At 42.3% G+C, this 15203-nt stretch overlaps 1 protein-coding gene across 3 annotated transcripts in view; it reads left to right on the top strand.

Moving 5' to 3' along the window:
* Asap1 (ArfGAP with SH3 domain, ankyrin repeat and PH domain 1) overlaps positions 1-15203 on the top strand; it is a 297167-nt gene that overhangs the window by 255881 nt on the left and 26083 nt on the right. For all 3 annotated transcript variants that reach the window (XM_013025186.1, XM_013025185.1, XM_013025187.1), the window contains 6 exons: positions 3600-3786; positions 4029-4114; positions 5751-5866; positions 5991-6058; positions 8378-8485; positions 10602-10830. In XM_013025186.1, coding sequence (XP_012880640.1) covers positions 3600-3786; positions 4029-4114; positions 5751-5866; positions 5991-6058; positions 8378-8485; positions 10602-10830 — 794 coding nt within the window. The remainder of the gene's footprint in view (positions 1-3599; positions 3787-4028; positions 4115-5750; positions 5867-5990; positions 6059-8377; positions 8486-10601; positions 10831-15203) is intronic.

The following is a 15203-nucleotide window of genomic DNA, read 5'->3' as shown; positions in this document are numbered from 1 at the left end:
GGCCTTTGAGTCTATATATGGGAACATTTTACATCCAAACTATTCTGTCCCTGGCCACCAAAGTCTTGGCCATTCATGGCCCTTCAACTTCACCCACATGACTTCAGAAAGCATTATCTTAACCCTCTCAGGAGCTTCCTGTAGGAGCTCCAATCCTCCCATACATTGCCTGACCTCTCAGCCTTCCTTTGAAATCTGGGTAGAATCCTCCATGACCCTACATAAGCACTTGGATTCTGCATGCCTGCAAAACTAGCATCACATGACTGAATCCTAAGTCCACTAATTACCTAAAAAGTAACCAGTCCTGCTTGGACTAAAGCTGCAGTATTGATGGATAGCTAAGTGCAGGGACACACTTTTCCTACAATGCCTGTGTGAGCAGGATACCCAGAACCAGTCCTCTATTCTCAAAGCAACCTCTTACAAGTCCATTTTACCTTCAGATCCCAGAACCTTTGATGGGAGGGGCCTGATCAATCCCTGAGAGAACCCCAAGTTCTCTTTCCACTTATCCTGATGAAAAGTACTTGGTTTTTTTTAATGTCACTAATCTCTTCAAGAACCACACCTTTACCACATCTTTCAATACTTTTCCTTTCTGGCCAAATTACAAGGTTTTTAAGTCCTTATGATCTCCTTTTTACTACCAGTTCTAAATGTAAACCTGGCAATATTCATGCCACCTGCTCACTGCTGTACTGCCTAGAAATTTCCTCTAGATAAACTAGTTCATAACCTTTAAATTCAGCTCACACAAAGTCTTAGGATATGGACGAAATGTAGACAAGTGTAATATGAGTGGCCTCTGGCCCAATTCCCAGCAGATTCCTCATTCCCATCTGAAACTTTATGAGCGCAATCTTTACTCTCTGCATTCTTATTGTCATTCCGGTCATCTGAGATCGCACCAGAATTGCCCACTCAGCTCTGCTTATATAGCATTAGCTTTTTCTAGCCTACTTCTCCAGACTTTCCCAAATTCCACCCTCAAGACAGTTCAAAAGGCTTCTGAACCATAGTCAGGAATGGTCAGTAGATTTTCTGTGCTAATCACCTTTCCATTACTGTCACAGAGTGCTTAGGAAAACAAATTAGGGGTCACAGTTTCACAGATTTCAGCCCAAGTTTTCTTAAACCCTTATTTTGGCCTGTGCCGGGATAGAAAACCATCATTATAGAAGGACATAGAGGAGCAAAGCACTTCTCCTTGTGGTAGGTGGGAGGTACAGAGAAAGAAGGAGGCCATGGGCCAGATAAATCCATCACAGATAAGCCCCCCCCCATTGTGACCCACTTACTTCAACCAGGTCCACCTCTTGATAGTTCATTCCTCTATGAACCATCAGTGGATTAGTCCCTCAGTAAGGTTAACACCCTCGTAATCTCACCCCTCAACAATGCCACTAGCAGAGGAACAAGCCTGCGACACACAGGCCTGTAGAGACAATATACTTGGAGGTATCACTTTAATTTTTGAGCAGTATAAATGGATTAATCTCTCATCCAAGTACTACTAGGACCCAGCAAGTCTGTCACTCTATTCATAGCTTTTTTAGTTGAATTAAATGTTGAGGGGGTGCTAGGGAGTAAACCCAGAGCCGCACACACACATGCTAAACACACATTTCAGTGCTGAGCTAAGCTCCCAGCCCTTGCAGTTCAAACTTGGTTTAAGTGGTATGGATAAATCAGAGATTAATTCTAACTCAAGTGGTCAAGAAAGGCTTTGTGAAAGAAGAAATCTGAAGACAAAAGTAAATTCCTTGTCAAAGTATACAGCAGTTTGAGAACTGTGGCTTCCTTTTTGTATGTTTAGAACCAAGACTCACCAAGCATCTTCAGTTAGGCTATTAGAAGACATATTCTGTACCTGAAATTTCTTTCTCTTCTAACTGAATAATGGCTTCTGGAGAAGGCAAAGAGAATAAAAAGTGATCTTTATAGTGCATCTGAAACACAGTTTAAGGGAATTCTGGTCTTCCCTCCTCCCCATTTCCCCCAATTGACAGATCTGATTTTACCCTGATATCCACAACTTACAGTTACCCCTGGCCCCATTTCAGGGGCCAGGCATATTCTAGTTGATTTAGAATTGGAATGATAGAAGATCCAGTCTCAGACCCCATCTGTTCTTTGATTTTTTTTTTAATTTTTTGTCTTTTGGATTCCTCTTCGAACTCTTGATTATCTATTCACAAGCTTCCAATCTACGTGTATGACCTAAGTCAGGTAAATACTCTGGTTTACTTCTTTAAGATTTTTTTATGTAGGCAGTCTGTTACACACTGTGGTTTCAGATGTACAATAACTTGTACAATGATTTATTCCTAAGTATGCCGTAAGCAGAACAATGTCTTTTTTCCTATATTGTCCCTTGCCTTAATAAATATGTAATATAAATTTAAGCAAACTTCTATTTTTTATATTTGTAAAGTATGAACTAAAAAATGAACATTTTGTGAAGCTTGTATTTTGCATAACCAAAGTAAGAAATTAAGTTTTAAATCTATAATATTTTATCTGGGGAAAAAAGGGAAGTCTGTGGAGGAGATAGCAGCCTAAATGTTTTGCCAGACCCTCCTTAGCTACCAAATTTGCAAAAATACTGAAATTATTATAAGGCATATTTAGTCTGATGTTAGGAAATCTAGTTTCCCAAAAGAGCCCACACATCACTCTTTGTTCCTAGCCGTAATTTTTGTTTCTCTGGAAAGTAGGTATGGTTATTAATACTTCAAAGAAGATAAAACTCCATTCAGTCTTTTTAGTAGCTGTTTTATATAACTGGGCCGTTCAAGGGGTGGGTTTTCAGGTACAACAGTATCTAGAATGTCAGTACCATCTGGACCCCATTTCTCTCTCCCTGTCTTTCTGTCATTTTCTCTGAGCTGACTTCCATTTTCATCTTTCCCAAAAGGTAACAGAGTAAGTACTGGACTACTTTGGTTCTGTTCTCACCCTTATGGCTGAGAGGTAGACTCAAATCTCCCCAAGACCTCTTGAGCTGAGATAGAGGGTGGCCCTGTACAAAAACATGCTGCTCAGAGCCTGGTGCCCACTGAAGCCTCCTGCTCCCCATCACAAGCTTCTGCAGGGAGGAACTTGTCTCATCCTTGGGGAACTACTGTCGGCTTGTTCTCATGGCAGCCTTCCTCAGCCTCAGGCCACTCACTGATGAATCAAGAGTTCTATTATAAGACTAAAACGCTTTCCATGGGGCTCTGAAAACTTTTATTTGCATCTACATTTCTAAATGTCTTTATTTATTTCTGTGTTTCTGAGTTTGAAGTCTTAAGAGCAAATTTCTCAGGCTGTTGATCAAGGTGAAAAAGAAATCTATGATCTATTTGCCCATTCTGTCACTGTGTATTACCTGCATGCACCAATAAATATTTCTTTAGTTTCTTTAGGTTGCCTTTATTGGAGTAACTTGGTCTAAAATCTAGCTTGTTTGAGAAGCATGTTCATTAAAAGAATTCCTGGACAAAAAAGTATATATATATATATATATATATATATATATATATATATATATATATATTTCTTGGCTCTTGGAAAACGATTCTCTGGTGGTTTTGTTTTGTTTTCTGTTTTAGGACCATACGGAAAGAGTATATCACTGCGAAGTATGTAGACCATAGGTTCTCAAGGAAGACCTGTTCCTCCCCAACAGCTAAGCTGAATGAGTTGCTGGAGGCCATTAAGTCCAGGGATTTACTTGCACTAGTTCAAGTCTATGCAGAAGGGGTAGAGCTAATGGAGCCACTGCTCGAGCCTGGACAGGTAAGACCTCACTGAAATCATAGAACAGAAAATAAAAATCAGGTTAAATGATCATTTTTGTTATCCTAACAGCATATAATGAGATTCTTATATACTATTTGGTTACACACTTCTAAATCAAGAGAATTTGAGAGTAAAATGTGTCGTTGAAATAATTATTTGAGGCATCTAATGTAAGTGAAGCTGGTAGAAAAAAACAGGCATGTGAATCTCCATGTTTATACTTGTCCTTCCCTTCCCAGGAGCTCGGGGAGACAGCCCTCCACCTCGCTGTCCGAACTGCCGACCACACATCTCTCCATCTGGTTGACTTCCTTGTACAAAACTGGTAAAGCCTTTGTTTTCTCCATTGAATTAAGTAAATATCACTCATAAGTTAGTACACACCAGACCTATTAGTGGCCTAGATCATAACACAGTAAACATCTTTTTATAATTAGCCATATAAAATCTAAGGCTTTGCAGACCATTGTGGTATGAAAACAGCTATAAACAATATGCAAATGAGTGAGCATAGCTGTAGGCCAATAAAACTGTTTACAAAAATAAAGAACCTTCCAAACTGTGTCCCATAGGTTATAGTTTGCTAGTGCCTGGCCATAGAAAATGTAAAGTACTATCTGTGTGCCTAAAAACTTGCTATATTGCTGGGCATTGGTGGCTCATGCCTGTACTCAGCTACTCAGGAGGCTGAGATCTGAGAATTGTGGTTTGAAATCAACCTGCGCAAGAAAGTCCCTAAGACTCTTATCTCCAATTAACAACCCTCTTCCTCCCCCCCCCCCACACACACAAAAACAATCTAGAAGAAAGCCTATAACTCAAGTGACAGAGTGCTAGCATTGAGCAGAAAAGCTCAGAGATAACAACCAGACTCTGAGTTCAAGGCCCAAGACTGGCACAAACAAAAAAACTCCTGATTTGCAGAGTATGAAAGAAGAGTATGAACAGTACAGGTCAGTTAGATTTTTGAGTGTTTGTTGTTTAATAGAATAGAGCAAGCTAGTTCAAATGAGACATAATGTTAAGCCTGTAATGCTGAACACAGGAGATGTGTCTCTGCTGGATTCTTTCATTTTCTTTTTATTTTTTAATGTAAAGTAGTTGTACAAAGGGGTTTCAGCTGAACTTGTCAGTTTGTAAGTACAGTGCATATTGATCAATGTCAACTGTTCAGTAAGAGGAAGATTAAATAGGAGCTGAGCTTATCCAGAGGCAAATGATCAATAGGGAGGGGAGTTGATCCCATGTAGGAAGAATGGTTCATGGACACAGTCTAATTGTATAAAGGTCCAGGCCTCTTCCTTAGAGGAAAGAATGGCATAATGTTTAAGAGCATTGGCTCCAGAGATAGTCTGTGTTCAAATCCCCATTCTGTTGTCCCTATCTTGAATCCATGAAAGCAAGCACTTCAGCCTCTCTGTGCCTTCAGTTTTTCATCTGCAAAATGGAAGCTAGTCTGAGTACTTTCTCAGGTAGGTGTGAAGATTCACTGAACATGAACATGTAAAAGCTACTCTGTGGTTTACTAGGCACTCAATTCTGAATGCTACTATCACTGTATTTCTTATAAATGTAGGTATATAGAAACACCGTCATTTCCCTGTTTTAAGTTTGAGTCAGTTATTAGCATAGAAAGAAGCACCCACATGCATTAGCACACACCTGTTGTCTCAGCGACTTGGGAGGCTAACGCAGGAAAACCAAAGATTTGAAGCCAGCCTACATTATATAAGACCACGTTTGACCCTCATCACAAAAATAAGTAAATATAGAATATGATATTCACACTTATATTCCTTCGTTCATCCACACTTTTACTTTCTGAGGTATCAGTTACCTGAATTCAACCATGGTCCAAACGTATTAAATGGAAAAATCCAGAAATAAGTAGTTTATACCTTTTAAATAGCAACTGATGCCTAGAGTTGTAGTCATTTCTTTGTGACACTGTGATTTTTCAGTGGGAACCTGGATAAGCAGACATCCTTGGGGAACACGGCTCTGCACTACTGCAGCCTGTACAACAAGCCTGAGTGTCTGAAGCTGCTTCTCAGGAGCAAGCCCACTGTGGACATTGGTGAGAGTATGGCCACGTGTCACCAGCGACCATCTCTTAACATCTGTTCAGTAAAACAGATTTGCATGTTATCTGCTGTTCTTCCCTAGACACTTAATGCAAGCGTAGTTTTCCTTTGTTTCAGTTAACCAAGCTGGAGAAACTGCCTTGGACATAGCAAAGAGATTAAAAGCTACCCAGTGTGAAGATCTGGTAAGAGAAAGTAGATTTAGACATTTATTAGTCATTAACTCTCTTCAAAATGTCCTTCTGAGAGATTGAAATTAGCCAGGAAGTAATGGTTCATACCTTTAATCCCAACTACCAACTATGGAGGGATTTAGGTGAGAGGATAATGGTCTAAGACTAGCCCCCAGAAAAAAATACAAGACCCTATCTGAAAAATAAAGCAAAGAAAGGGCCAGAGGCATAACCCAAATGGTGGAACCCCCTAGCAAAAGCACAAGGCCCTAAATTCAAATCCCAGTACCATAAAAAAAAAACAACAAAACGTTTAACTAGGAATACAGGTAGACCCATTGCAACAATGAGATGTACAAGTCGTTATGTCAAGAAACGAACTTCACAACTTTGTTGGGGGTAGGGGGAGGATGGGAAGGGGAAACAAAGAAGAAGCAACAATGCTTGATAAGAAATGTACTCATTATCTCGCCCATGTAATTGTAACCCCTCTGTACAGTATTTTCACAATAAAATTAAATAAATAAACAAAAAAGTGAAATAATTACCACTGTCACCCACTTGTGTTTTGAGTGCAGTTGTGGCATGGGAGGTGAAGTGCATTTGAGAGGTGCTGTCACTGGACAGGACTGCAGATTGCAGTTATACTTTGTATTTGCCAGGTCAATAGGCTTTTTCTATAGTTTACACCTTTGGGCAGATAAAGCTCAGAGGATAGTGGCTTTGAGAGTGTTAAACACTGTTCTCCTAATTCTGTACACTCACCTCACTTGACCCCACCAATTCTTGCTGAATAATTAAAACCTGGAGTTAGAATGATTCTAATGAAAAATGTAACATGAGTGGCATGGGAAAGGAAGAGATAGGTTTTTTAAAAAGTCACATTCTCTCTCAATTTTTGCTGAGTACCAGATTCTAAGCCTGGTAGTTAAACTTTTAATTCTGTTTTTGTTACATATTGCTTTGTTTTGCTTTGTTTTTATTGTGCCAGTACCAGGGCTACAACTTAGGCATGCTCTTGCTCCGCTTTCTTGTTCACAGTTGCACTCTCCCTTTTCACTACTTAATTGGAGATGGAGCTTGAAGAATTTCTGCACAGCTGGCTTCTCAGCTGGCTGATCAGCCAGGTCTCAGCCTCCTGAATAGCTAGATTTACAGGTGTGTGGGCCACGAGTGCCTACCTTGTTTTATTTTGAGATAGGGTCTTCAAGCATTCCAGTCTCTACCTCCCATATATCTAGCACATGCCACTGTACCCAAGTATGAGTTGAAAGGAGGCTTATAAACTTTTCTGTCCAGGCTAAGACCTACCCATGACACTCCCATTCTCGGCCTCTGAAGCAGCTAAGATTATATCGGCATGAGCCACTGGCATCTGGCTTTACTTTTTATTCACCAGCAGGATGCTGGTGGCTCATACCTGTCATCCTAGTTACTCAGGTTGCTGAGATCTGAGAATCATGATTCAGAACCAGCCTGGGCAGGAAAGGTCATGAGACTCATCTCCAGTTAACCGCCAGAAAACCAAATGTGGAGCTGTGGCTTAAAGTGGTAGAGCACTAATCAAGTAGAAGAATATCAAGAACAGTACTCCGACACTGAGTTCACACCCCAGGACTGGCGCAATAAGTTAATTAATTAATTAATTAGAATATTCTTGAGATTGCTGTCCCTGCACTCATTTTATTAATAAGAAATGGGATGGGCTTTTAAAGATATACCTCTTAAATTTGACAGACTCTTGAATGTTTTTCAGACAGGAATATGTGATTCTGAGATACATTTTAATATTAAGAAAGCTTTTAAGTGAATGCTGGTAGCTTATGCCTATAATCCTAGCTACTCAGGAGCCTGAGAGGTGAGGATTGCAGTTTGAAGTCAGCCCAGGCAGGAAAGTTTGTGAGACTCCTATCTCCAATTAAATCACGGAAAATCGGGAAGTGGTGCTGTGGCTCAAGAGGTAGAGTGCTAGCTTTGAGCTAAAAGAGCTCTGGAACAGTGCCCAGGCTTAGAGTTCAAGCCTCAGGACTGGCAGAAAAAAGAAAAAGAAAGTTGTTAATTTCAGATAAAAATCAAGTTGTCAAAGTCAGGAAGCCTCTTCCTGCTGTTCTTTGCAGTTCCCAGGTCTGTCAAACGGCCATCTACTTTATTACTAACTAGCTATTACTATTATTATTATTATTACTATTTATTACTACTTATTACAATTAGTTAGAGTTGCGCCCAGGTGCACCTGTTGATGCGTTTGAAACTAGGCGTCAGGTGGGATTTGCTCAGTGTTTGTGTTTGGACATTTCAACCTAAATGGTGCGTACCTGCTGTTCCTTCCAGCTTTCCCAGGCTAAATCTGGCAAGTTCAACCCACATGTCCACGTAGAGTATGAGTGGAATCTTCGACAGGAAGAGATGGATGAAAGTGATGATGATCTGGATGACAAAGTGAGTGGGAAGGGTGGGTACCCCAGAGAGAGTTCCTGTCCTCCCTGCACAGGCCGGAGCCATTTTCCTGTGAGATGGTTTGGGTCTTCAGACCTGATGTACCAGGACCATTGTCATCGCTTGGTTTCTGACAATTACATTATTATTGAGGGTTGTCCAGAGAAACTGAAGCAATGGGACAGAAGGAGAAAGGAAAAAACTTGTCTGAGCTTGGCTCTCATGGTTGAGGGGGCTGCTGGACCAGCAGGGATTGTGACAGAGCTGAGGCTGTAAGCAGAACCCCTCATTGTCCAGGAGACCCTGCCTCTTTTTAAAAAAATTTTCTTTTTCACTGTTAATGTAAAGGTGATATACAAAGAGGTTACAGTTATGTAACCTCTTTCTTTTTGGACAGTGTCACCCCTGCCCTCACTCTCTCCCAGTTTTCCCTCCCATCCCCACCCACAAGTTGTATAGTTCATTTTCAACATAGTGTTTAGTGAATACCACTGCTGTATTAGTTCACCATTTGTCCCTCCGTTTCTGTGCCTTGGTCTGTTGGTTAAGCTTTTCACTGTATGAAGCCCACTCACAGGCACTGTAAGCCAAAAACAGTGGATCCAAGTAGTAATCATATCTAAAAAAATAACCCTACAAGTGACACCTAGATTGATACTTGACCGAATGTAGGACATGGAAGCCTAGCCAAGCTGACACTAAAAGGATCCATCAAAACAGCTAATTAATAAGTACTAACAGTTGTCATTTATTGAGCGTACTTAAATATTGACTAGGCTGCCTAGCACCTATGTTATCTCAGACCAGCTTTACTGAAAACCAGTGGGGGATAACTGCTATTGTCCCCAGTTCACAGAAGAGAAAAAGAATTTAGCAACTTGTATGGAGTCAGTGAGCTGGTAAAAACAGACTCCAGGCTTAAATGCAGATAGTTGTAATCTACTTGAAGTCACTCATCCTTATCACCATATGTAGCTGGATGGTCCCTCAGTGCCACGCAGGATGTGAAGAATGGTTGGACAAAGAGGCCCTAAAGTCATTGGGTACTTGAAGTGGGTGTAAATGGTCATCTGGTGTGAGAACTAATATACTGAGGATTTGAAGTATTCCTGAGAAGTGTTCAAAAGACTGAGCTCCTCCGCCTTGGCAGACTGCACAGATGCTATCGAGGGAGTAGCACTGAAAACGAGTTTTTGAGGTAGTTGGATGTTGGCCTGGGAGAACAGTATGGGCCATGGCTAGGGGTCTGGCAGAGCCTGGAAGTCTGAATGGTGAGAAATACTATGCCGGAGGGAGGGGCTGCCCTGTGGGGTCAGCCAGGTCAGGTTAAGAAAGGCTACACTAGGTTGGGCTTTTATCCGTGCTGTCAGGTTTATCCAAGCTGAGGTTTAGTATCAGAAGAGCAAGGTTTCCTGCCAGCTGCGGCTGCTTTGTGGACAATAGCCAAGACCATTCAGGAGGTTGGTGGTGCAGTGAGATCAGTGATCCCCTCACTAGGAAGGAGCTTGAGGACTCTTTGGCATCTGTGCAGGCCAGGGGGCTCCAAGTAATGTCCAGTTACTAACATCACAGGTGAGTGATGCTTACGTCATTACAGTGCCTACCTGAGCAGTTGGAAATCATTTGTAGTCTTAGAGCTTGGGTAGGATTTTCACATCTGAATGGTCAGCATTGTAGGCAGGCACCTCAAAGCCATGCTGTGTATGAGTTTGCTTCCCAGAGAGACAAAGTGAGAAGGGAGGTGAAGACTGAGAAGATCTAAACAGGAGTAAGAAGTTAGTAGAACATATTACAGATGGATGAGAACACGGGAGGGCGTGGAGAGTGTCTTGCACAGGGAAGGTGTTCATCCCTTCACTGAACGTTATACCACACTGCAGCCTTACTGTCTCAAACGCTCTACTGGTCCCTCACGGTGTTCCCTAGAGGTTGCCAGTGATGAGGGTACAGGAAGTAGTAGGGTAAAGGCTTCTTTGTCATGCGTGACTGAGAGGCTCTGGCACAGGTCCTAACCTCCTCCAGCAAAGCTTCTGGAGCCCAGGTGACACCTGAACCCATCCTGCAGGCTCCTTTGCACAATCCTTTGTTATATCTCACCCACTGTTGTCTCATCTACCAGCCAAGCCCAATCAAGAAGGAGCGCTCGCCCAGGCCCCAGAGCTTCTGCCACTCCTCCAGCATCTCGCCCCAGGACAAGCTGTCACTGCCAGGGTTCGGCACACCTCGGGACAAGCAGCGGCTTTCCTATGGAGCCTTCACCAACCAGATCTTTGTGTCCACGAGCACAGACTCACCCACATCACCTACTTCAGAGGCCCCCCCTCTGCCACCTAGGAACGCCGGGAAAGGTAGGGCCAGAGATGGGCTTTGTGGCTCCCTCTTCAGTGCTGCTGCTTTGCCCAGCTGTCCAGCTTGAAAGGAAGAGTCTGAGGTCCAATTTGACTAGCAAAGTGTGGACCACACAGTCAGGAACATCATGACGTGGGGACCTTGCCATCTGCCTGGCACCAGCAGCAGGACAAGCAGTGTAAGAGGCATAGTTTGTGCACTGCCTCTTGATAACATCACACAAGTGCTGTGAAGTGTGTGCTTTTGTGCCTGTTTTAGAGATGAGGAAACCAAAGCTTAAAGAGGTACAATGGCTTATCAAAGGCCATACAGCCATAAACGATGGAGCGGTATAATTTAGTCTGAGATTCCCCATGGCTTCAAAACCTGCAGTCTTTTTAGCATGGCTGGAATGTGAGTTCTTGGAAAGGTTACTTTCCTCCACACTAAGAGGTCTCTGTTGAAGATGCTGGTGCTCATAATGGTGGTTAATGGTCACAAGCATTCATCTCACAAGAGCCCTAAGCCAAGCTCTTCCCATTCTTTGGACTCCAGGTGAGATGGATATTCTAGCTGTAGCATCTATAGGCACTGCCTAAGGTTCTCAGTTGCTTGGAATTCTTCACCAGGTCTTCTATGAACCAGTTGTACAGTACTACATTCTCACACGATGTTTGTCTTCCCTGAGACAGGACCTGATCTGGAGAGGGCTCTCTTCCCACAGGAGTGTCATGATGGACATTATCAAAAACCTCCGCAGGGCTAACTCCTTGAGCCAATAGCTAGCACCCTGTTCTCAGCCACAAAGTGCTATATTACATCTCCTATCCACAGAGTATGCCCTGCTTACAAAGTCAGTATGCTCCCACTTGTTGAGGGAAGTTGATGACAGAAATGTTAATATCAAGGGTCACCCAAGCAAAGGGGGGAGTAGAGAGGTGCCTCGAGCTACACCTTTGATTTTGGTCTCTGACTGAAACCAAATGCAGGATTCTCACTATGTGCTCAGCCTGTGCTAGCTCAGGTTTGAAGGGCCTCGTGGTGCACAATGCCATGCCTATTTGAATCACACTGGAGCTATTTTGTGGGAAATGTGAGCTTTATTCAAAAGTGTTTTTTCAGAGCTTATTCTCCATTGAAATAGTGTTATAAATGGAAGCTGTGTTCTTAGACCCCAAATGGCCTCATAGATCATAAAAATAAGACAGACAAGTTAAAATAAGGCTTTGCATGAACAGATCTCATCAAAGATAACCAGTGGCCCTAATGCTAATAGCACAGGGGCTAAACCTGCCGCTATTTCTTACCATACTATATACACTCTATTAGAACATTCTCTCCTTAATCACTAGTGTATCAAACACTGGGCCGCTGCTCCCTTCTGGGAAAGGATGCTCCCCAGAGAGTAAGAACAAGGTGCCTCACTCCATCCTCCTGAGCACAGTGAGGATTCTCCAGGCCTAATGACAGTGGAGCAATGTCTCTGAAAGATTTCATATTCTCTAGTGATGCTCATCAATACAGTTCAGTAATCTCCCTCAACAGGCAAGGCCTGCCCTGGGTCACAGAACCTCCAGGTCACTGAGAACCTGGAGGAACTGACACCAGAGTCCAGGGAACCAGTAGATGCTTACCTCCTCTCACCCCCTCCCGTAATTTTATCCCAATGTGGGCACTGAAACACATAAACCATTCCCTCTGGCTCAGTGCCATGTGTAGCTCTCCTGCCTTGAATAAATTCTAACCAGCTCTTTACCAAAGACCCAGTAGACAAAGAGTAAATTTAGTGAGTCAGCTGCTGGAACAGGAGCTTCGAGACTTGGCTATAGCCACTATGGTCAACTAAGGATAGGCAGCTTATCCTTCCTCCTGAAAAATAAAGCCCATAATTGAAAAAAAAGAAATCCCTCACTGCCAACAGAGTAGCCCTCCTGGCTGTTCAGGGCAGGGCATCAGATTGAGAGCTCTGGCCTGTCTGCCAGTGAGACAGGAGGAGGGCAGCCTCTCATGATGGTTATATGGGGCTGAGTGCCTTTACCTGTGAAAAACTGGCAGTGTGTAGAACTGAGTTGTTAGTAGGCATTGTTAAATGTCAGCTGACACTCTGTGTACAGACACAGTTCTTGTTTTGTGGCTTCCTATTGGAGCCACTGACAGAGAACAAGACTGTCTTGAATCATGGTTTGGATTGCTCATTCTCCAAGCGAGGAAAGCCCTGGTCTGTATTTATAGCCAAAGTCATCTCCCAGCCTCAAATTTATGAGTCTAAAGGGTGGTGGCTTCTAGGATGCATATAGATACTTGTGGCAAAGTTCCCACAAACAAGAAGAGTACAAAAAGAACTGTAGAAAGAATTCTTCTGAGCCTAGCTTAGGAATATTTTCAAGAAACTCCAGCTGGCTCATCAAAATTCAGGAAGTTTGAGCTAAATTACCATTAAGCAAAGCCCCCTTGTGTTTGAGCAGTCCTCGTCAGTCTCAGAAGAACTCAGCCAACTCAGAATCCCAAACTCACCATTCTTTAGGCTCATACAGAAACATTATGCTGCCTAACCCCTCTTCGAAGGGGAAGGGGGTCCAGTTAGAGTAAATGGAAACTACAAAATGAAGTGTGTAGATATTTGTGATCAACAACTTTCCTCTGCCTGATTACTTTATATTTAAAGACTAGAAATAACTTTGTTTTTAATCTTTGGGTTAAAGTACTGTCATAGAGAGCCAGATATGGTAGCCTACAGCTATAATCCCAGAAGCATAGGTAGGAGGATGGACCCAAGCAAAAATTTAAGATTCTATTCAAAAAATAACTGAAGCAAAAGGCTGAAGGCTTAAGTGGTACAGCACTTGCCTAGCAAACAGGTTCAAATTCCAATATTATAAAATAAAAAGAGGTTGATGCAAGTTTAACAGCCTATACCATCATAAGAAAACAGCCCTGGAAAGGTTAAGGAACTTACTTCAGGTTGCACGGCACTGAAATGAATGGGAAATTTATGTGGACTTGATAGCTGTCAGACCAGATCTTCTTTTTCCTTCTTTCCCTTGTTGGGGAAGATGGTCCGTCTTTCTCATGCCTGGCTCATGAGATTATCATCAGAAGCCAGTGAGACAGTACAGGAAGAAAGCATTTTGGAACAGGCAAAGCTTTTCCTTGCTCTGAGATACTTGAGTTGAGATTATTAGGCTATGACTGGAAGTATTTCTGGAGTGTGGGAGACTGGAGGGCAACACAGTGCTATGCTACCCATCCCATAGAACAGGAGTTTGAAAATAGGTTGCTTCTGTTTGGGTGATTTGTTTGATTTGACTATGCCTTTAAATAATTTTAAGCTTGAGAATTGTGATGGTTTTTTTTTAATTGTTAAACATAGTTCCATTTAATGCTTTTTTCTTTCTTTTTTCTTTTTCTTTCTTTTTTTTTTTTTGCCAGTTCTCAGGCTAGGCACTATCTCTGAGCACTTTTGCCCAAGGCCAGTACTCTACCATTTGAGCCACAGCTTTACTTCCAGCTTTTTTTTTTCTTTTCTTTTCTTTCTTTCTTTTTTTTTTTTTTTTTTTTGGTGCTTCATTGGAGATGAGTCTCACCAGCATTCCTGCTTGGGCTGACTTCCAACAAATTTCAGATCTCAGCCTTCTGAGTAGCTAGGATTACTTAGGGCCTTGTATATAATAGTGCAGAAAGGGAGTGGCTACCTCAGGTGAGATTACAGGACAAGTCTATGAGACATTTCACTCCGCACCTGGTCCCTAGTATTCCACAGCGAATGTTATCTATCCCCTGCTGGGTACAGTACCTCTGTAGCTCTTGTCCTTTTAAGAAGGGAGTCCTTTCAGTTATAGAGGCTACACTGAAATCATACACCTACTGAATTAATAAGTGCTTCAGATAGTGAAACCAGGCACTGGTATAGGCTCAGTTAAAGGTTTTGTTCGATCTGTGATGAATCTGATCTCAAGAAGCTTGACTTAAAAGAACAGTTTAAGCTTTTAGGAATAGGGATGCCAATCAGTTTATTCCCACTGTTCATGAGATGAAGTTCTAGAATCAGGAATTACATGCAGTGAATACTATACATTTCACACCGTCCAGTCTATATAGACTTTCTACCTCAAATAGCTTCTAGCTTTGGTCTGTTAAAGCAGCAGTCTAGTCAAAAGCAGCATGGTATCTACTGTCCTGAAACCATAGTAGATGCTGATGTTGATGAAGCCTTAGTGCCATGGAGAATACACAGACAACAAGCTACCATCAGTGTAGGCAGCTATAGAAAGCTAGACTGTAGCTACTGGGGCAGGCATGAATCTTAGAAAACCTTTCAAACCTCATCTTCTCTTCTAAGAAGACACCTTTCTCCAGCCCCGTGAGAGACTGGGATTTCTTCACCACAAGGGTA

This window comes from Dipodomys ordii, unplaced genomic scaffold (assembly GCF_000151885.1).
Source record: "Dipodomys ordii isolate 6190 unplaced genomic scaffold, Dord_2.0 Scaffold82, whole genome shotgun sequence".
NCBI lineage: Eukaryota > Metazoa > Chordata > Mammalia > Rodentia > Heteromyidae > Dipodomys > Dipodomys ordii.
The sequence above is the reverse complement of the archived record's forward strand: the minus strand, read 5'-3'. Positions and strand labels throughout refer to the sequence as shown.